We start from the raw sequence: 22,486 nt of genomic DNA, 5'->3' as shown, positions 1-22,486 counted from the left end.
AGGGAGGGACGGACGGTGTGGGGGGAGTGCATTCTTAGGATGCTACAATGGAGAATCCTCTGTTCAGAGTGGGAGGCAGGTAGGGCAGCAATGTTGAGAGCTCAAGAAAGCAGAGGCCTGGAATAGCTGTGTGTGGAGTGTCACAGAAGAGAGCGAGAGGTGAGTAGGTAGTCCCATGAGGGAGATTTTTCTAGCCAACGGTAGCTACCTTTGATTTGTACTGGATTTCTTAAGCATGAATAAGCAAACCCAGCAATATCCATCAGTGCAAGAGAGGAGTTAGAAAAATGATTGTTTCTGTTTCTGTGGGCAGATATTTGCAAATGCAGCTGCTGTAGAAGCCTCTAAGTGGTGCACCTTTAAGGGGCTCCGATGAGGGTGAGATGGAAAGATTGGCCTGGAAGTGTGTGAATCTAGATGGGGCTAATGGCTGGGGAGAGAGGAGGAGTAAACGTCAGGGTGAGAGCAAAACTGATAGAGTCTTGAGGAAGGAGTGGGCAATGTGGAGGCAGAGGGCTAGGAGGGGAATTTTCAGAACTGGAGGCCTGTTTCCAGAGGGCAGGGTTGAGTTCTGGGAACTAACAACCAGGAAAACCCAGTTACCAAAAAAAAAATTCCAAGAATTACGTTAAATGCACTTCAGTAAGCTTACAGCCACTCTAATCTGGAAGGAAAAACGATGAAGTCATATCCTCTTCCCCTCTCTCCCCAATTAATTAGTAAAAAAAACATAAACAAAGGATGGAAAATTGAGCAAAAGTAGAGCTGGGAGGAAGGGCATTGACATGAACATATCCCATTGGGGTGCCCCGTTGCAGAACATACTTTTAAGGTTTCCTGTCTTGTCTCACCTGAGGCCTCCCAGGGTCCGGGTGACTTTGTGGGATGTAAGACAGACTCTATCACCCGAGAGAGGAGGGAGGCCCTTCAGGGCTGCTGCCCTGCCTACCACAACCAATGGAGAACAGTTCCCAGAAACATGGCTGAGCTGAGGTGTCTGCCCCACCATGTTCCCTAAGCACAGAGCACAGTACTGTGAGCCTATTGATGGAAGGTGTAGGAGGAGGAATGGGGAGTGGGCAGCATGTGCCCTAAGGGCCACCCAGAGCATGCCACTAATGTTACTTAAGCTTCATTACTAAAATGCAAAGCCAAGGAATGAGTTGGCCCATACTGTGAGACCTCCGACTACGGACAGGACCAAAAATGTACCTGTTTCCATTGAAGTGCGGCATTCATAAAAGAAGAGGCAATTAGATTGGCTGGAACATTTCCAGGGATGGGGAGTTTGGGCACGTTATTCAATCTGCCAAGTTTCAGTTTCTTTTTCTTTAAATTGGGCATAGTAAAATTTACCTCAGAGTTATTATGCAATGTAAGGTCAGAGTTATTGTGCAGTGTGAGATCCCTGAAGCAGGGAATCTCATCGTTTCCTTTGAAGTAGCAGATATATTTCATCAGCATTGCTAAAAACATAAGGTTGCTTCTGTATTTAATATTAAAATTTTTATGACTCTGAGCCTCTCTCTGTGATATTTTAAGAATGCCTTTATTCTCCTTTCTAGAGCCTTCCTTTTGTGGTAAGTCCAAAAAGCCTAGTTCTGGTTCACAGGTTAATGTGGTGTTAAGTGGAGGACTTTGTACTGTGGTTGAAAGAACCCTGATTGCCACATGAGATCTAGCCCTGGCTGTGATGCTGACGGTAGCCTTCAGAGCCCCCATTGTCTAAGGAGAGTTTGTTGGCTTAAATGATATCCAGAATCTCTACCAGCTTTTATGTTCTGGAATGTAAGCTCCACAAGGGCTGGTTCAGTGGTATATAGTGGCCATAGAGAGCACTGTCAAAGGAAGCAGTACCCTCCAGCCAGGGACAACCAGGAACATACCCGAAGTCAAACAGGTTGGGTTGACTTGTTGCAGTGAAGGAGAATGCACAGCATGGGACCATGGACCATCTCAGGAAAAGGATGCTAGGGAAGAATTACAGGATTTAGGCTTGTGTTAGGTGATTCAGGGGAGCACTTAACGGAAGTGGGACTTTGCTCTAGATTGGATGCTGTCGGGAAGCAGAAGTCATTCCATGATTGGGTGTCTTCTAAATCTTGCCTAGGAGGGAAGACTATACAGGTTAATGATGTAATTGGTAAAGAACAACAGTCACTCATATTGACTAGATTAGAGGGATGTTTGGTCATTTTTGTGGCTGGACAGTGTTTCTATTTTTGTGTTCAGATATGAGACCTCTTAGTGGTCTTGTTTTTTTCCATGATTCATCATGAACATAGTGGCCCTATCTGATGTTGTTGTTTCGTGAAATTGTTTATATTCCATAGGAATTGGCCAGGGCCTAGCTGTGAGTGACGGGCTAGCCCCTAGCAATACTGGGGCCTGACTGATAGGACCAGGCTAGATCCCAGGTATCAGAAACTGTTTTTCTCATAAGTAAGCTAGCCAACAAATAATTAGGAAACCATTTTATCCAGTGTGGATAGAGATGTAATAAATGTACCCTTTTCCAAAAGTTCAAGTGAAGCCTGTTTGGTTCTCAACTCTATTACAAAAGACGTCTAAGATGAACTAAATTTTAAGTGTTAGAAACTGAAAGAGTTAAAATTGTATACTTAAAATCTCTCTGAAATGGTGATGTAGTTCCTTTTTCTAAGTTAATTTTTAATAAGAAATTTCATACTACATGGTAAAAAGAGTTGAAAGATTCCAAGAAGCATACATATTGCTGGTGGGAGGGCAAATGATGATATCATCCCTCAAAAGGGTACACATGTGAAATGACTCACGTATCAAGTTATTCATCATAACATTCTTTATAACAGCACAGTATTGGAAACAACCCGTGTCTAGGTATGGAGGATGGTTATATAAACTATGGTAAATCTGCACAGTAAAGGATTGTAGCTATAAATGAAAAGGATAAGAAAGCCATCTATGCACTGATGTGGAAAGATATCCAGGACATATTGTTACGTGAAAAAAGCAAGATAGAGAATAATACTAACTTTGTAGAAATGGAAGACAAAACAAATATGTATTTATGTTTATATCTATATAATAGTACAAAACCACAAGAAGCTAAAAAGGTCATCTAGGGGAAGAGGGTGAACACAGAAGCGGTAGACAGGGATATGAGGGAGAAAGAGAAAGAAACTTCTAATTATTTGCTTTTTTAAATATAATTTTGGTGTTCAAACCACAAAAATGTACTACTTCTTCTTAAAGTTAAAATAACTTAAGATATCTGATGTAAAATACATCTTTTTCCCACCCCATTCCATTCCCCAGAGGTAACCATTTTAATCAATTTTTTATGTAGACTTCAGAATAGTCCATTGCATTAGTCAAGGATCTCCAGAGAAACATAACCAACAGGATGTGTGTATATGTGTGTGTGTAGAGAGAGAAAGAGTCATACTGGTTTTAAGGAATTGGCTTATGTGGTGTGGGGACTGGGAGTTACAAAATCTGCAGGGTAGGCTGGCAGCCTGGAAACTCAGGAAGGAGTTGATTTTGCATTCTTAAGACCGATGGCCATCTAGAGACAGAATTCCTTCTTGCTCAGGGAACTCAGTCTTTTTCTCTTAAGGCCTTCCACTGATTGGATGAGGCCCACCTACAATATGGAAGGTAATCTGATTTTCTGAAAGTCTGCTCATTTACGTGTTAACCATATTTTAAAAACAAACAAAACAAAAAATCTTCACAGCAGCATCTAGGCTAGTGTTTGACCAAAACTGGCCAGAACTTAACCAAGAGGACATATAAAATTAGCCCATCACATTCAGACACTATGTAATATATGTTTGTTTTTTTCAGTAGAAATGATAGCCTATCATACACACTGATACCTCGTCTTGGATGATACCTTTTTATATTTTCAAGGAATAGGAGAAATCTTAAAGGAAATACACCTTTAAAGTAGAGGAAAATTGGTAATTTTGTATTATGGAAGAAAAGACATGATCAATATAAAAAGGGATATAACAGCTTAGAAACACACTTGATAGTGATTAATGCTTACATTATATGGAGGATCCTGCAAATTGAACAGAAAAATATTAAGTCCATAGTCACAAAGAGCCAATTCATGAAAGAAAAGCTGCAGCCAGGAAGAAAGCATTTGAAAAAATGTTTAACCCACTAACACTCAAAGAAACTGAAAGTGAGTTGGGTAAAACTTAAAATATATATTAAACTTATTTTTTTAAAAAAACAAGATAAGCAACATTATTATGAAACTTAGATATAAACTGCAATGCTGGTGTCAAAGTAAAAAGTCAGCCTTTCAAAAGCAGTTTGGCAGGATAAATCACAAGTTATAAAACCATGCCCTTTGGCCCAGTAATCCCTTTTCTGGGAACTACTCTGAGGAAATAATTTAAAGATGATAAAAGGCACAGATTATGAGGATGTTAATTATAATGTTATTGGTACAATCAAAGAAATGGAAACAAGCTGAACATCCTGTGGACATAGGAATACAGGCTAATTATGGTTCATTACTTTCATGGAATGTAGCCATTAAAAATCACTATAAAGACGAGCAACATAGCATATGTGCATTATTTAATGTTATGTATAACAAATAATTATGTCTTGGCTCTGATTACAATGAAAAGAAAACTGTACATGTGGACAAGAACAGATAGGAATGTGGAAACCTAAGAACAGTTTGATCCATTGGAATATCAGAATTGGAGGTGATATTTTTTTATGTGTTTTAGTCCGATTAGTATTTGTCTTTGTTCGTGCTGCTATAATAATACCATAGACAGAGTGTCTTATAAACAACAGAAATTTATTTCTCACAGCTCTAAAAGCTGGGACGTCCTCATAAAGGCACTGGCAGATCCGTTTTCTGGTGAGGGTCCACTTCAGGTTTCATAGATGGCTGTCTAACGTGATGAAAGGGAGCTAGCTAGCTCTGTGGGGTATCTTTTATAAGGGCACTAATCCCAATTATGAGGGCTCTACCCTCATGACCTAAGCACTTCCCCAAAGTCCCACCTCTAAATACCATTACATTGGGGATTAGGTTTCAACATATGAATTTTGAACTGACACATTTAAGCTATAGAAATATTATTATAATATTTTTAAATAATTAATAACTTTAAAAAATTAGCAATGGATTAACATTGTCTCCGTAGGCTCAAATTGGAATGGTCATTTTGTAACTAGAGAAGATTTTAAGAATCATTTGATCCTGCCTGTCATCCACTCCCTTCACTGTGATGTTTCCAGAAGTGGCATCTAAGGTCATAGAGCTTGTGACTGACTCATACCTGGGGGCATATTGCAGGTGCCGGAACTGAAAGCTCTCATTCTCTGCTTAGAAACTAACTACATCAGTATTGATTAAGCCTGGAGAGATGCTTCAGAACCTTCAGAATCTGTAAAATCTGTAAAAGAGAACGGAGAAATTGGAAGCAAACTACATTCCCGATATCCATATAATTAGCTGTCTAATATTAAACAATAGCTAGTATTATTCACTTTGTAGTTATTATTAAAGGCATTTTATTAAAATTATAATAGTGCATCAATCTACATAAAGACCTATTAGAGCATTATTTATCTTTGTTCCCATCTTAAGCTTCAGATTGTTTTTTTCCCCAATGAATACAAGTATAGAAAAATGAAGACCCAATGAGGAAAAAATTGGTATAAATATTTCATTGTGTTCTATTTTATGTCCCATTGCTTGATCTTTTCCTCGGATTGAAAGACAGTTTCCCAGTGTCTGTGGACTTCTTTCATTTGTTAACTTATTTTTCAAGTTTGGAATGCACTAGTAGAGAACATCTTCGCAGTGAAAAATTTCCCATTTAGCAACGTGGATTTGCCGAGTAGGAAAAAGATGTTTGTATGTGCCTGAGTCCCTTCCATTGCCTACCGGGAAGGCAGACTTGGTGTTAATTCCTATGATGAACATGTTTTTCAGGGTGGATCACTTGTACACCTTCTTTGTTCAATGGTCTCCTGACGTCTATGGGAAAGATGCCAAAGAGCAAGGCTTTGTGGTAGTAGAAAAGGAAGAACTCAATATGATTGACAACTTCTTCAGTGAGCCGACCACCAAGAGCTGGGAGGTGAGCACTCAAGAGGGGGCTAGACTGTTGTGGTCCTGAAATTACAGTGTTCAGTCAGAATGTTGTGTCCAGATTTCAAGAGCTTCTTGGCTGGCAAGAACTTAGATTCCCTGTGTACCTTTGATGTCACAGGGAATACAACCTTATTCCTCTGTTTGAAGCTAGATATGTGTGTAAGAAAGACAACACCACCACCACCACTGGGTCATTTCACTTCCCTTTTCTAAAACTGCTGCTGTGTCCCCTTCACATACAGGATGAAATTCAAACTCTTTAATTTGGCCTGAAAAGCCTGTCATAGTTTTGTCAGTTAGTTCATCAAATGCCTCATGTTCTCTTTTTCTTCCCTGGCTCATTTCACTGCACAGACTTTTCTCTTTGGCAGAATATGTGCCATGGCCCACTCCCACCCCAAGTGCCTGTATTCCCACTTCTGATCTCAGCTCAGGTCACTCCTTTTGGCTCCATACCAGTGAAATTACTTGATATAAGAATACTAATTTTTTATAGAATGCCAACTTAACTTGCCAGCAATGTAAGGAAAACACTTCTCACAGTGCTTCTGCCGGCAGAAAATATTATTATTATTATTATTATTCCTTTCTAAAAATTTTTGCTAATTTGGAAACTGAGAAACGATACATTTTAATTTATTTTTGATTAATATTGAGGATAGAATGAAAATATGTGTATATTATGTTATATCATATATTATATTTTAATTATACATTAATTATATTATATATAATTTGTGTTTTTTTCTTTGACCATTTTCCTAAAGGAATCTTAATAGTTCCATCATACTGTTTGAGCTCTTCATGATTAAAGGTATAATTCTTTGTCTCCTGTATTTTTGACAGATTTTTTTCCTAGTTTACTATTTGTCTTTAAATTTGACTTACGCTTTTATGTTTTTAACTATAGTGCATTTATATATAGTTGACCCTGTAGTTTTAATTAAACTCTACTCATTCTACAGGTGATTTATTGATATAGGTAATATTTTTAATAGTCTGTTTTTTCTAGCACTGTTCAATGATTTGTGATGTTTCCTTCATCAGGTTTAAATGTCTTATATATGTTCTGTGCTATCAAATTAACTTATTGTCTAAATAAGTGATCAAGCAAATGATCAGAAGCATGGAAAACACTCAGTGGCTTTTCATTGCCTATAGCAATCATTACCCACCTGGCCAACCATCAGAACCACCACTTGGAAAATTACTTTTTTAAAAAACTGAATCCTAGACCTTCACCACTACAGACTAATTTAGTAGGTCTGGGGGAGAAATGTTGAAATCTGTCTTTTTAAAAGCTCCTAGGGGTGAGAAAAGGGGGAAGGGATTAAGAAGTACAAATTGGTTGTTAGAAAGTAGTCATGGGGATGTAGGTATAGCATAACTAATACAGTCAATAATATTGTAATAACTATGTATGATGTCAGATGGGTACTTGATTTGTTTGGGTGATAGATGGGTGGGGTTTGGGGGCAGGGTGAGAAAGGTGAAGGGATTAAGAAGTACAAATTGATAGTTACAAAATAGTCATGGGGATGTAACGTAAAGCATAGGGAATGTAGTGAATAATATGGTAATAACTATGTATAATTCCAGGTGAGTACTAGACTAGTCAAGGGGATCACTTCGTAAATTATACAAATGTCTACCCACTATGCTGTGCACCTGAAATTAATATAAAATCATATTGAATTTCAACTGTAATTGAAAAATTAAAAAAGGGGAAAAGGGTGAAAGGGAATAAGAGGTCCAAATTTCCAGGTATAAAACAAATAAGTCCTGGGGATGTAATGTACAGCATGAGGAATATAGTCAATAATATTGTGATAGAATAGTACGGTGTCAGACGGTTGCTGGACTTACCATGGTGATCATTGCTTTAGTTATATAAATGTTGAATAATTATGGTGTACACCTGAAACTAATATAATATTGTATGTTAACTGTATTTTTAATAAAAATCTTTCTTTTAAAAGCTCCTATATGATTTTGAAGAACAGCCAGGTTTAAAAATACTGTCCTCCAAGTTCTAAGCCCCTGCATGGCATCAGGATGGTTCATTTTCTCCACTTCTGTTCCCTCTCTCCAGCCTCATCTCTGCTTCCCTTACTCTCTATTCTCAAGCCGTAGTGAACGTAGAACACGGCTATGTGTTCCTGTTGTGCCCTTCACCTGCCATCTAGGTGGCTCCCTGCCTCCTTTGAGCTGCTATTACTATTAGCATTTGTATCCCATGGAATGGCATTCATTTATTTATAAATGTGTCTCCTGTCTCCTCACCCACTCCCTCACCCACTCGAGCCTGTGCCTGGCAAAACACCTGGCACTCGCCATCATATAGAAAGTGATCAGTAAATGTTAGGAGTCATGAGTGCCAGGTACTCAAGGGAATGCCATCTCACTGACACCAAATCCTAGTGATTCTGCCCCAGATTGTGTCCAGGCATTTGCACTGAATAGAAGTTCTGGCTAAGCTGGGACTAATCACGAAGTATCGCCAGAATCCTCCTTAGCACTGACCCCCAGGATGAACTGTGCAAGAGCACTCTAATCCCCTCAGCAGGACCCACGACCAAACGGTCATTTTGGATCTGGAAAAGTCACAGAAAGATCACTGAAAATTGATCCAGGGTACTCTACATTTCTTTCCAATCCCCTGACATCAGATCCGGGGAGTAGAGCAGGAGTATGCTTCTTAGTCTTTAAGATTAATACTCTAAAAAGTAAAAAGATTTACCTTTTTTTTTATTGTTTACTTTGCCAGCTGTTTTGAAACACTGAATCTAAAGTACCATTTTAAACCAGATGTTTTCTCATTCGTTTAAGTTCCTCACACCCAACAAACATGAACATGGTATTGAACTGAAATGCCTTTGTTCTAAGTGTAATGATCCTACCTTGGGTAAAAGCTCCTTTTCATTGTCCCCATGAGATTCAAAGATTCAAACTGATGTCAGGGAAATTACAAAAGTTTAAAATGGAGGTTTAGCTTTAGGGAAGGTGCTGAGAAAAAAAAAAAAAAAAAAAAAAAAAAACCTCTGAAAAGGCAGGGCTAGAAAGGCTAGCTTAGCTAGAGGAGAATAATGGATAAAAGTATAAGACAAAAAAAAAAAAATAATGGAGTTTGTTGTACTGGTAGGAAACCACCGTTTCAAAGGTGAAAGTGTCATTTTACCGCCTCCCAGCTATGCCTGACAGGAAGTGTGTGTTTGCTCAAAATCCTAATTTGGGTGTGTTCCTGTAGAAATGTTGAACCCTCTCCTAAGGGAAACAGAAACTCAATCATGCAGGAAACTAGATATTGCAAAAACAGTTGTAGCTCAGCGTGGCTATAAGTAACAGTGGTGTGGAGGCAGATAAAGACAAAAACCTGTTCCTCGTTAGAGAGCAAACAGACAGTTCTCACCACCCAGTCAGGATGAGAGTCCGAAGATTGCCCTTGGACATTCAGATTTTATATTGTGCCAGACCCGACCAAGAGCCTTTTGTGAAGGTATGTTGGAGTGCTGAGAGTTAATAAGGTAGTAGTGAATCTTCAGATATCTGCCATGCACTATGTTTTGAGATGCATTTTAATGAGAAAGGATTGTGCTGACATTTCAACCAGAGCAGGTAATATATTCGTTTTGGAGATGGGTGTGGTGTGGTTTGCTCCTTCATTTGGAGTCAAAAATCCATATTTGATTTTTTTTTTCTTTCTTTCCACAGCCTCATTTTATACCTGTGTTAAATGTAGAGTTCACCAAAAACGTGTGCTTTATTTAATACATTTAAAATGCTGGGTTTGTGATTCTTTGATAGTATTTTCTTAAAGTAAATTCCCTGTGAGTAGTTGGTATAGTGTACATGCTAATTTCCTTATCTGTAAATCTGGCTCAGACGTGGCAGGTACTTTATATCTATCACCCTGCATTTGGGAAATTGAGTAGTGCATTATCTGACAACTTTCACTAGATATAACTTAAATATTTTTCTCGAGAATGCAATTAAATTCATTAATATTAGTACCCAAGAATTATGGTGACTTAGTCCCTATAGATCTTCAATTTCAAAATAATTCAGTGACTTTATCCATATTTTAGGAGGGGCAAACAATAGATTTTAAAGATAAAATTTACTTTGGTAGCTCATAAGCATAGTTACAATGAAATAATAAATGTGTACAATATCATTTTATATTTCAGTAGTTTCTGAACTGTACGTAAAGAATTATAACCTAATTGTAATTTAGACTAAAGCTTTGTGTTTCTTTGACCTGTTGCTCCTGGTAGCTGTTACCATTTGTCATTTCTATCAGGGTTGGTTGCTATGTGCACAATCTTAAGAGCAAACATGAGGAGTCTTGATTAAAAAATCTATCTTACCTTCCCGATATTTCTATTTATAGACTGCCTGCTCTCAGAATGATCTCTGATTTGTGCCTTAACAATTCAAATTTAGATGCAGGTTAAAGGAGAAGAATTAAGGGCATTTCAACAGTACGAGTTGCTTGTGGAGGTATACATAATTCTCGCTCAATGACCGAGCAATCGACAGCAATGGTGAAAGTGGAAAACTTGCGACTATATTTTGTACAATGCCTTGGCTGTACCGTGTTAAATTCTGCATTTGTTCTGACATTGAAAAATGAGCCATTTCCCCAAAGTCCTGGTTCAATTTATGTCCAGCTGCTAAAACTCCACCTGTTACGGGCAGTTGTGTACCTGAGGTCATTTTTAGCAGCCGGTGGAAAAGCAAATACATTGTTTTTCTTGGCTTATTTGTCTTCTCCATTTCAGATCATCACCGTTGAGGAGGCAAAGCGCAGAAAGAGCACGTGCAGCTACTATGAAGATGACGACGAGACCGCCCTGCCGGTTCTCCAGCCCCACAGCGCACTCCTGGAGAACATGCACATCGAGCAGGTGGTCCTCCGGGGGGCTTAGGACGCGGGTCTTCTAGGCCTCACAAAGTGTTTCCCAACCCTGCGTGCATGTGCTCTTCCCATTCCGGGTGAAGGATGACCCAGGCTTTAAAGGACGATCACCAGCAGCCTAACCAAGGCCAGTGTCCCTTTCTCGTAACCTTTCTGAAAAGTTATGGCAGCCTTCCCTGCCGACTTCTCAGGAGGGCAACGATTTGGCCAGACATCACATCTATTATATCTCCCAAATCTGAACGAAGAGCCGTTTCTTGTTTTCAAAACAGTTTTTAAAGTGTCCTACCGCAGTCCTAATGCACTTAAAAAAGGATCCAAATTTATCCTAGTGATAATGGCCGAGGTCCAGTGGTTTTAATTTATTCAATGAAAGTCTTGTAGCAACTACACTTTACTTGCTTTATGAAAATTACCTACCACTAGGAAGAATTTTCTTTGTGTACTTTCTATTTTCTGGAAACCTGTTACTTTCATTTTATGAAATCCTATAATGTGGTTGGATTTGACCTTTTGTAAGGAATCTTTTCCCCTTGCCCCATCAGTTAGCTTAGAAACCTGAATTTAAAGACTTGAACAAATCAGGTTCAACTCCCTGAATTTACGAATGAGTCTGTGAAGGCCCAGGAAAGCCAAGAGATTTGGCCAAGCAGTTACAGAAATGGGGTTTATTCTGAGGCTAGGACTGATGTTAATCATTCTGAAGACGTCAGCATTTCATAGCCACCGTAGTTCGTATTTTTGAAGAGATATGCATTATTGGTATTTATGGCTAACTTAACATAGGTGAAAGATATAGGTGTGATGAGAACAGACTACATCAGACTACTAACATAAAGCACCATATTTTCTTCTTCTCACTTTTGTGGGCAGCTGCAGTTGTCAGTGGCATCTCTGAGCCCATGAGAGTTAGAACAATTGGAGAAGCATGAACTGTTTGGTGAAAGCCAAGTTGAAGTGTAAAAGGGAGAGTACACGTCTAATGCCTTCATCTTTATCAATCTAGGTGCTACAACTTCGAATGTATAGGGGCATAGTGACCCATAGTCAGGTCCCTGATGGCAAAGCATGCTCTGGACAGCATCCCTGCCAAGCTAACCACCGCCAAGGAATGAATTTCCCTTCTCTTTCTTGGTTGATAGTGGCAAACACTAGGCGGAGTAAAGGGGAGCAATGTGTAAGGCAGTTTGATTTTTGAGTTTGAGCCACAGGCACTTGCTTTGTGCTGCAAGTTCATAAGTGATTTGTGGGTGAACTGTAGATTTACATCTCCATCTTTGGATTCGCAGCTGGCCCGACGCCTTCCAGCCAGGGTACAAGGGTATCCATGGAGACTCGCATATAGCACATTGGAACATGGGACCAGCTTGAAAACTCTCTATCGGAAATCAGCATCGCTAGACAGTCCTGTCCTATTGGTCATCAAAGACATGGATAATCAGGTGAGGCTTGTTCCTCTCTTAGAAAACACTTTTTAATGAAGATTTTCAAACTTACACAACAGTATAGAGACTAGTATAATGAATTTCCATCACCCAGATTCTACAAATTAGCAGGATTTTTGCCACATATACTTCATCTGTCTTTGTTGGTTTGTCTTTGCTGAAGTATTTTGAAGTAAGTCCCAATTGTTAAGCCATATTTCAGAATGTATCTCTAAAAACGAAAATCGAGGATATCTACAAATGCAGTCACATTCTAAAGATTTGCTTTTTCTTACTATACAGTAGAAAGCTCTCATGATATTCTATAACCTAAAGTTGGAGAAGTTTGAGAAAAGTCAAATCTAGATTTGGAGATAGTTGCAGAAAGAAATTCTAGTGCCATACAGAACTTTCTCCAGGTAGCTGAAGCAGTGACCACAAACCTTGCTTTTATGAAGCAATGACCACAAACCTTGCTGAGATAGAGAGCCAGTCAAGGCCATGGTGGGTGATACCAAAAGAGCCCAATCTTTATGAAACCGCTGGGGAAATGCTCTGTGCAGTTGCTCACTGCACTTTCACCTATGTTACAGTCGGTAAAATCTGGATATTACTCCCTTCCACCCTACTCTAGTACTTCTTACTTCATTCAGCTTGGAGTGCAAGTAGAATCTGTCCAGAATTCTTATATATACTACCCAGTCAGGCTCCTGCTTCACAAAAGCAAGGAATCTTTCAAGTCTGTTCTTTATTCATTTCAGTTTGGCCTGTGTTGTATCAAGAAGAAATTCCTTTACATTTTTAAAATGTCGATGCCATTCTTTTCTCTCTCTGGGATTGAAGCGAGTTTTACTCAGCAACCATTCATCCATTCATTCATTCAGAACATATACTATGAGTGCCTATTAATTGTGGAGTATTATTAAGCACTGAAGAGCTTACTGTGAAGCCACATAATTGGGATAATTTTAATGGCAAAAATCTTTGCTTTTGTAATTTGCCTTGGGAAAAAGAGCAGAGAGATTGCGGTACTGAGGCACTGCCTATCTCAACTGTGATCTTTCCTGTGACTTTATTGCAGCTTAAGAATTGTGTGGAGTCGGTTAGCAATTATCATTTTTACTATTATTATTTCCTGATTGATGACATTTAATTATGATGTAAGGTGAATAGTGGGTAGAGTCAAGTTAATAATTAAAATAATAACAGAGGTTTAAAGTAGAATTACTTAGGGATTTAGTGGAATGTTTAAGAAGTTGGGTGCTATGTTTTAGATGAGATATGGCTAGATGGTTTTAGACCACACACGTACAACCTCATCATAGGTATAGATTAGTTCCTCTACTGATTTACTAGACGATAACTAACTTGTTGGGGAATGTGTTTGCCGCATAGAGCTGGCATTAATGAAGCACAGTTTCACCCAGCTTCCTATCAGTAGATGGTGTAAAGGAGGCCTATACCTGGAGGTTACACTATTTGCCAGGGAATGGGTCTCACTAAATCTGGTGCCCTTATGTCACTTGTGTTGTTTGAAGACTCCTGAACTTTCTCACTGTACTTTCTCCACCCCATCTACCCCCAAATGAAGAATGTAGCTTTGCTGCATTTGAAAACATGGTAGAACACCACTTATAAATTTATCTGGAAATGAATTATGTAAAATTTTAATATAAAAATATCACTTATGCAGAATGACAGTAATGGGGAGCTCTGCAGATTTAATATCCAGTGAAACATCCATAACTGGTAGAAATTATAAATACAGCAATCACTTAAAGTCTCAGGAAATTGTGCAAAGGGCATACAGCAAGTGAAGAAACATTTATTGAAGAAAATGTAATAAATCTCCGTAACAACAGTGAGATTCTGTGGCACTTGAGGCACAACTTGCTCCCTCCCCTCACTCTGAACCCCCAGTTCAGACTGACAGAAGCTTCACTCTGGGTACATGTAGACAAGAAGACAGGGCTTCCTCTCCCTCTAGTTCCCAGGCAAGTGCTATGATATGCCCCCTCTAGGGGCAGGTCCCCAGCACTTCGCAGCCCCAGCCCAAGATCTTTGTTTCAGAGGCTAAATTCCAGTCAAGTCTGGCCTACAGATAAAGGGCTCTCCTGCACCCAGCCCCTACTCTCATAGGGCAGATGCTCTACCTTAGGGCATGGCAGGCTGAGAATACAGTCTCTGCTGCCCTTGTCCCAGTTTGTAGAGCACAGGTCCCATGCCAGATGAGTTGAGCCAAGACCAGCCGCTACCCTGCCCAGCATCCTGCTCATAAAACAAGATTATTCATCTGAGGGAAGCAGGTAAATGTCCAATCCCAGCTCCAAAGCAGAATCCCTAGCTCCTAGCTCCAGGGGAAAATACTGATAATAATATATAGGGCTCTGAAGCTCTCCTCAAAGGAACTGACTTCATTTAAAATAATACAGGGAAGTTGAAACCAAAGGACATTCTAAAAACAATGCAAATTTTGGTGCTAAATAAAAGGAGGCAGATCGCTCCGTAAAGGCAGTAAGCTAAATTGTAGACCCTCTGGTTCACCAGAGAGAACCCAGGAAAGAGACAGCTAAAGAGAGCCTTCTTGGAGTCAGGATAGACTGGCCAAAAGAACTACTCCTGCAAAGGGGTCCAAATTTAATGGACTCAGACTGTGGAGTAAGTTATACCACAGGCACTGTGGAAAACAACAGAGCTATCATGCAGTTACGTCTGATACTAACTCAATTCCAGTGAGGCATAGAAATGTTAGTCCTATGTTGCTCTATTATATCACTCCACTTTTTGTGGTAATTTGTTATACATATTACATTGCTGTATAAGACAAACCCAGCAATCAATTGTTGTGATTACTACCTTATATAACGTTTTATCTACTAAAGAAGCTTAGAGAAGAAAGGAGAACAAATATACATTTACAGGTTTTGTTATATTGACCTTCCTTTTCCCACTTCTGGTTGTCTTCATTTATTCCATGGATTCCTTTCTTCTGTCTTTGCCAAATATATTAAATTTTTATATGTTACAGACTCAATTATATGCATATTGTTTTACACAATTGCTTTCTAAAAAGTTAATAGAAAAAAAAAAACTAAATGGACATTTTCTTACATAACCAAGGTGCTATATATGTAAAAAAATTAACAATAATTCCTTAATATCATCCAATCCCCAGTCCTTAAACAGATTTCCATGACTACTAAGAAAATTTTAGCAAAGAAAGAATGTAATTATTTAGTATCCTATGAAGAGTAAAAACTAAGGCAGGCTTTTCCTATTCATTGATCAGAAAGTAACCCACTTTTTTCCATATATGGTCATTATTCTTTTTGTTATATTTTAGCACATGCTTTTAAAAATAGATGCCTGTCTCAGCTGTGTTTTAGTTCTTTACTGAAACATCATCAGAAGAAAGGAAATGGATTTTTTTATGTTTTGTTACTGTTTTGTTTTTGTTTGTTGTTAGTGGAAAGGTGTGGTAGCAGGAAGTATAAAAAACATTGGTTAGAAAGAGTTTCTAGATTTCCACCTGCCTAATTTTCAGTATTTCAAGGAGCCAGGAACTGAATATAATTGGTAAAATAGAGATTCTACAATGATTATAATCCAATTAAAATAATTTTGAAAAATTATGACATTTTTCAGATAACCTCCATTTAAAACATTGTTTTTTAAGAGGGATTTGGAATAGAAGGTATATCAGAATCCACTAGGGACATTTTCAAAAAATATATGGTCACTCCTGCCAACGCTTACCCTTGCAAGTACTGGTCAGGATCTGAGCAGAAGGCTAGGAAGCTGAGGCAGTGGGCAAGCATGTTCTGAAAACACTGCTCCTTCAAACACCCAAGCAGGAAAAAATAGAAGAAGCATTGATTCAAATATACCTAAATCAGCTTTAAAGCCCGTACTATTATGGATTTTTTTTTCTTAAAAGCTATTTGAACTAAGTTATATTGAATCAGTCATGTTAAGGATATAGTTTCAATAAGCTACTGAGAGCTCATATTTACAAATCAAAACAGAAGGTTTATTGTCTCTGGAGAAATGACTGGCTACAGTTCCACTTATAACACACAACAGAGACATGACTTTTTCTCTCAGTTACTCATTTCTGTGTGCAAGATGCATCGTGTTGTTTAATGTTCCCAACATATCATCCGTATTCACTAAAGGAAATTTGTCTCCTTAGTGGAATTCAGAAGTCTTTTAGAATTGGACCAATTGTTGGCCTTTGGCAAACAAGTTTTCTGAGCCACTTGGGTTCCAAGTAGAGTTGGGGACATTTGCTTTATCTGTTTATTGGTGGTCTTTTTTATTTAAGAGCTCCAATTTAATAATGATCTTTGCTGAGAGAGATATAGTGAGATCTCAGGATTGTGTTAAAATATTTCAGAAAGCCTTTCTTTGGTTTAGATTTGAAAGTAGATAACGTGGCCAGCCTAGTGGTTCAGGTGGTTGGAGTGCTGACCAACTACTGGCGACCAACTGCCTCAAGGGGGGTGGGGGGTGTGCAAGGCTCATAATACCTTGGGTCAGGGAGCTGTGTCCTACACAACTAGACTGAGAAACAATGACTTGAACTGGAGTGGGACAGAGAGGAGGAAGAAGGGGGAAAAAATTGTAAAAAAAAAGAAAGTAGATAAGGTTTCTGTTTTCTTTTGACAGATTTTTGGAGCATATGCAACTCATCCTTTCAAGTTCAGTGACCACTATTATGGCACAGGCGAAACTTTTCTCTACACGTTTAGCCCAAATTTCAAGGTACCTAGATGGGAGAAAGACTGACTTCCCAATGCCATAGTGTCAGGGGTTGGAGGTAGGGGGTTGGATGTAGGGGGCTGTCGTTAGAGCAGCAGCTGTCCTGTAACCTCATCTGGACCTCCGGCCTTGATGACTATAGCACACAAACTGCTTAGGGTCCCTCCCTGGGTGTTGGGAATTGCTCTTCTGCACGGTCTGGGATCCAGGGAGGGATTGTAGGTCAGAGTCACAATGGGCCTGAGAGGCCTTTCCTACTTCAATCCCCTCTGGAGAGCTTGTCCTGGTTTGGGGGAGACCGGCCATCAGGAGCTTCCTCAGCCAGTGGGTAGTTACAGAGGTACTATCCTAATGTTCCCTGTTTGCTAATTCTCCAGATTAAAATGTCTGTTCTCTGTCTTGTGTTTCTCTCCTAAGGTCTTTAAGTGGAGTGGAGAAAACTCATACTTTATCAATGGAGACATAAGTTCTTTACAACTCGGTGGTGGAGGGTAAGGTTTTTGTTGTTGTTATTATTAATTTACCACCTGACCTGAGTGGGTCTGTTTTGACCCAGGTAACCAAAACCTTGGTGTCAGGTGATTTTAGCTAGTCCATATGTTTATATTAATTAGGACAGTGGCCTAACACATGACACTAAGAGTCAAAGATAAAATTATTTATTTATGTGTCTGAAGGACTACTACCACTTGTCTTTTAGGGAAGACAGGTCATCTAAATGAAATAAAGGAAATGTACCCTTTGTTTTACAAGCAGTCTAGTGTTTTTGTCTATCTATAGCATAAAGGAAAGAAGAATGGGACAAGGGAAGACAGAAAGTGGGCCACGTAAGATTGAAATGTTTTCACCTGTTTGTATTATTAACCTTTTCAGGGGACGGTTTGGTTTATGGCTAGATGCTGATTTATACCATGGACGAAGCAACTCCTGCAGCACTTTCAATAATGATATTCTTTCCAAAAAAGAAGATTTCATAGTTCAGGACCTCGAAGTATGGACATTTGAGTAAAATTCAGACTGCCTTAAAATACAGCATTAAAAAGATTGGGTTTAGGATCAGCCCTCCTCAAGCTGGCTGGAAGACAAAGCGCCAGCCTAGGCCCACATCCCATCAGAAGCTTTCTTTCTGCCGTCATCTCAGAGCATGAGCGCATTGCAGAGAGATCCTGAAAGGTACACGTGGAGGGCATACACTGATGAAAGAGATTTGACATCCAGATCGTGGAAAACTGTACTCTCACTTTCTTCAAACCCTTACAGTGAGGAATCAGAGTATTTATAGATGTATGAGTTGAATGCAATTTTTATTTTTGGTAACTGTGAAAAAAAAAAGATACTGTGGAAATATATACATGCCTTGTGTATTTATCAACATAATTTTCATTACCAAAATGTACAGCATACTATTGTTTGCCATGGAAAAGGTTAGTCTCATTTAGAAAAATTGAAAGTGTATAGCACTTGAAGGGAATATGTATATGATTTTTTTTAAACTGTTTTATTTATTATTTCTAGTATATTGTCTGAAATGTGTTGCCAGGATTTTTGTTTTTTTTGTGTTTTTTTTTTCTTGTAATGTGTCAAATCTTGAAATAAAGAAATGTGCTATGTTTTGGCAACAATTCCACTTGATTTATATAGTTTTATATTGAATTTTTTTTTGCCCTGATTGTTTAGGGTGATAGGTCTTAAGCAGCATATATATATATGCATAATTCTGAATTTTAAAAAACTCATCACCAATGTTCATTGATTTCACTATTATAGGCCAGCTTTCCGTTTAGTCATCAAAAAGGTACATTTTTAGTTACTTACTCTGAACATAGTTGTATAAAGAAAAAGAAGCCATTTCTCACAGTCAAGTTGATATTTACAGAAATGGATATCTTTATGAGCCTAGACTTAGAACAAACCCTGCTTTTGAAAAGAAAGTGGTTTGCTTCTTATAAAATCATTTGCGTTAGTAACAAAAACTCTATTTTCATAGTATTTTGCATAATTTACCCCAAGTTTTTACATTAACAAATAGGCCTCTGTTTTAAAAGGGACCAAGTGTTTTAATTTTGAGTGTTTTCATTTGCATATTTTACATCAAATGAAAAATGTTGAATCAGCCCAATTGTCTTGGTTTCTAGACTCTTGTTTGAGGAAAAAGCAATGCAAAGAAATGCATTCATACCAAAATTGGAATTAAAAGTAAAATCTATTTTTTAACATCAACTCATTTTAATACCATAAAACACTGTTTTATTAACTACAATAGTAAAACCTTGTTAAAAATTTAACCAATATTATTAATTGCCAGACTTTTATGAAAGCCAAAGACTGCAAATGGAAAAGAAATTTCAATTAATAGCCAAAGCTGAGAAGTAGTCTATCATAAATGACATCCCTAGTGATCTTGGAAAGAAGAGGTTAATAGCAAGTAGTATTTATACACCTGCATTTAGAAAAATAAAACAGTTCTCAGAATGCTAGCCTTAAGCTGGCTGAATGTCTCCTTTAGGTTTTTCTCTTATTTTAGACTATTTATGAAAGTGAACAAACAAATTGCCAAGTATCCTCCTGTCAGATTAATAGTTATTTAACTCAACTCACATTCCATGTAAGTTGAAACGAACACTGTAAAATCTTAGGTCTGTAGCCTGGGTGTGCTTTCCCCTCAGTTCTCCCACTGAGAACTCTAGATGAACAACATATTGGCAGTTTAACCATAATCTGCTCATTAAGTGATGTGTTGGTATGAGATATCAGGAATGTGTCATGCTGATTATGTTTACCATTTATGCCATTTGCAACCATATGCTATTGACAAACAAAGTGGTCTTTTTGCATATAGTTCACTCTTACCTAGGTTAGTCCATGATATTATCTGTACTTGTGAGAGCATATCCAGATGCTGTGTTCTCTATTTAAAACAGTATTGTCCAATCAGAAATGTGTGGCCCTTCATTTATGGATATTGAATATATGTAATGCAGTGCTAGCCCAATATTTTCAATAAAGGAATTTATGCATTCAGTGTGATTTTCTTCCTCATCGTTCATTCAACAGGTGTATTGGATGCTAGAGTTTACTTGTGTGAGAGGATGATGAAATATCCAAAACTTAGTAAAGTCCAGGACTCATATTTTTATTTTTATTATTATTTTTATTGCCACCCTGGAAATTCCTTCTTCATTCCCTGTAGCCAGCGTCTTCTCTCATCAGTTCATGAAAACCCCTGTTGTTGTTTCTAGAGATAACTCCTGGCTCAAAATCTACCAGTTTCTGTGTTCATAATCCTTCTAGATGTTCTTTGAATAGTGACCTCCTCCTTTTAACATTTCTCTCTTGACCTACTTTCTAATTTCAATAATGGACCCCTTATCCTCTGATCAGTTTTCTTTGGCATCCTGTCTCCTACCCCTAAAGATGAAGACCTCAGGCAGTCTTCATAGCTTCTTACTTCCTCTGATCATGAGTCTACATCAGAGGGCTTGGGTGGGAGGGGACAACCAGACTCTTTTGAAAATGATTTAGATACTTCCCCATACTACGAGCCACCAGGGACACCCTAAACTAGTGTGAGAAGTATTATGGCCCTTCATGTGATTTCCCTTGTCTTAATTCCTCTTCAAGTTTCAGAAGCATGTGAAACAGGAATAATAAAATAACTACTTGTATTTTGAGCAAGACATTGAGAATCTCTTAGAAAGCGAAATGAAGATTCATGTTCTCAGAATGCCTTACCAATTTTTACCAATGTGATCAGATAAAGAAATATAAGGAGGTCAGAAGCTAAAGGAAGTTACAGAGACTAAAGGTCACCTACACTTGCCCCTTGTTTAAATATCAAAAGTACCTTTTAACTACTTCCTTCTGCCTAATCAGGTCACACTTCTTATTCAGTGGGAGCCCTAACCTCAGAGGTCTATCCTCTGCTCCACCTTCTTGCTTGTGACCATTATCCATAGTGATCCCCTGACAGAGGTGTCTTCACTGAGAAAATTAGGCTTTATAATTCACACCAAAATCTATCGTCTTTCCTTTAATTTCAAATCTCTAGTGGTTCAAAATAAAAACTAGATAGGACCTCCTTGGCATGGTCTATGAAACCATCAAAAATGGTGTTGCCTGATAGAATATCTTTGGCGACCTATTTATCTGCCAGATTAATGCTGCTCAATAGAACATTCTATGATGATGGAAATGTTCTAGAATTTGCATTCTATAGTAGCAGCTAGCTACCGTACTAGTGTTGAACACTTGAAATGTGACCTGGGTGATTGAGGAGCTGAATTTTTAATTTTATTTAATTTTAATTTATTTAAATTTAGCCACATGTGGCCAGGAGCTGCCATATTGAACAGCACAGCTCTAGATCAAGATCAATATTTGGCATAGCCAAATCATATTTCATCAGCAATGAACTCAGACTGTTACTCTCTCACTAGGAAGGAACCTTTAGTTCTAAGTTCTTTGATTTGCCTTTGCCGTTATGGATCTTCACACAGCTTTGCATCACCTAAAGTAATAGTGTGTGTCTCACTGCTTAGGTAGTCAGCTAATAAGGCAACCAAAAAGCTAAGTTCCCTGATAGTCTTTCCACACTGAAAACCTGGATCTCTGTAGGATTACTGATCCTCATCGCTAACAAAAGGTAATGAAAATCTCTCCCAGTGCCCAGGCTTTGTCTCAAGATTTCCTGCCTTGGCCATCAACATGTGTTTTGTTCTCATACCGGACTGCCCTCACCAGGTACCCATCCACAATACATGAGGGACCACCAGAAGGAGAAAATTTATTCCTTACACAGAATCATGCATCCAGTCTCAGATCCACCAAGGAATAATGGAACCACCAAGAATGCCTCAGGCAGTTCTAGTCAATGATAAATTTACTAAGCTACTCAGCTGGGATGCCCCATATCGATATGCACACCCAGAGAACCTCCCTGCATGTGTAGAAAGTTTTCAACATCAACCTGTTAGAATGAAGAGTGATCAAAAGGCATAAGAGAAGGGACCTTTAGATAATCATAATGTCCTATTCACCCATCAAAAGGGTCCATCAATGACTCCACTGTTAAGGTTACAAAAAGTAACCTGGATCTAGCTTAACATACCCTTGAGGAAAATGCCAAACAAGAAGCATATTCACATTCAACAAACTTGGATGATAAGGCATGTCTTCTCATGTCTCTGCAGCTAAAAAATCCTGCTTACTTTGACAAATTTTGAAAACATTGGAATTCAGCCAATCAGTTCCGCCTTCAATCCCCAT

The 22,486-nt window shown here is 38.5% G+C and overlaps 1 protein-coding gene across 7 annotated transcripts in view; it reads left to right on the top strand.

The window, feature by feature from the left end:
* NCOA7 (nuclear receptor coactivator 7) overlaps positions 1–20,243 on the top strand; it is a 118,603-nt gene extending 98,360 nt beyond the window's left edge. For 6 of the 7 annotated variants that reach the window (XM_019729481.3, XM_074333541.2, XM_019729483.3 and 3 more), the window contains 6 exons: positions 5,957–6,104; positions 10,900–11,025; positions 12,326–12,478; positions 17,129–17,224; positions 17,639–17,712; positions 18,095–20,243. In XM_019729481.3, the coding sequence (XP_019585040.2) occupies positions 5,957–6,104; positions 10,900–11,025; positions 12,326–12,478; positions 17,129–17,224; positions 17,639–17,712; positions 18,095–18,230 (733 nt within the window). In that variant the 3' untranslated portion in view covers positions 18,231–20,243. Of the gene's footprint in view, positions 1–5,956; positions 6,105–9,509; positions 9,615–10,899; positions 11,026–12,325; positions 12,479–17,128; positions 17,225–17,638; positions 17,713–18,094 lie in introns of all 7 variants that reach the window. The other variant, XM_088795469.1, reaches the window with a different exon arrangement.
* The last annotated feature ends 2,243 nt before the right edge of the window (positions 20,244–22,486 follow it).

Source organism: Rhinolophus sinicus, chromosome 2 (assembly GCF_057876585.1).
Source record: "Rhinolophus sinicus isolate RSI-liver-muscle chromosome 2, RSI-T2T, whole genome shotgun sequence".
NCBI lineage: Eukaryota > Metazoa > Chordata > Mammalia > Chiroptera > Rhinolophidae > Rhinolophus > Rhinolophus sinicus.
Note: the sequence above shows the minus strand (reverse complement) of the source record. Positions and strands in the feature narration are given on the sequence as shown.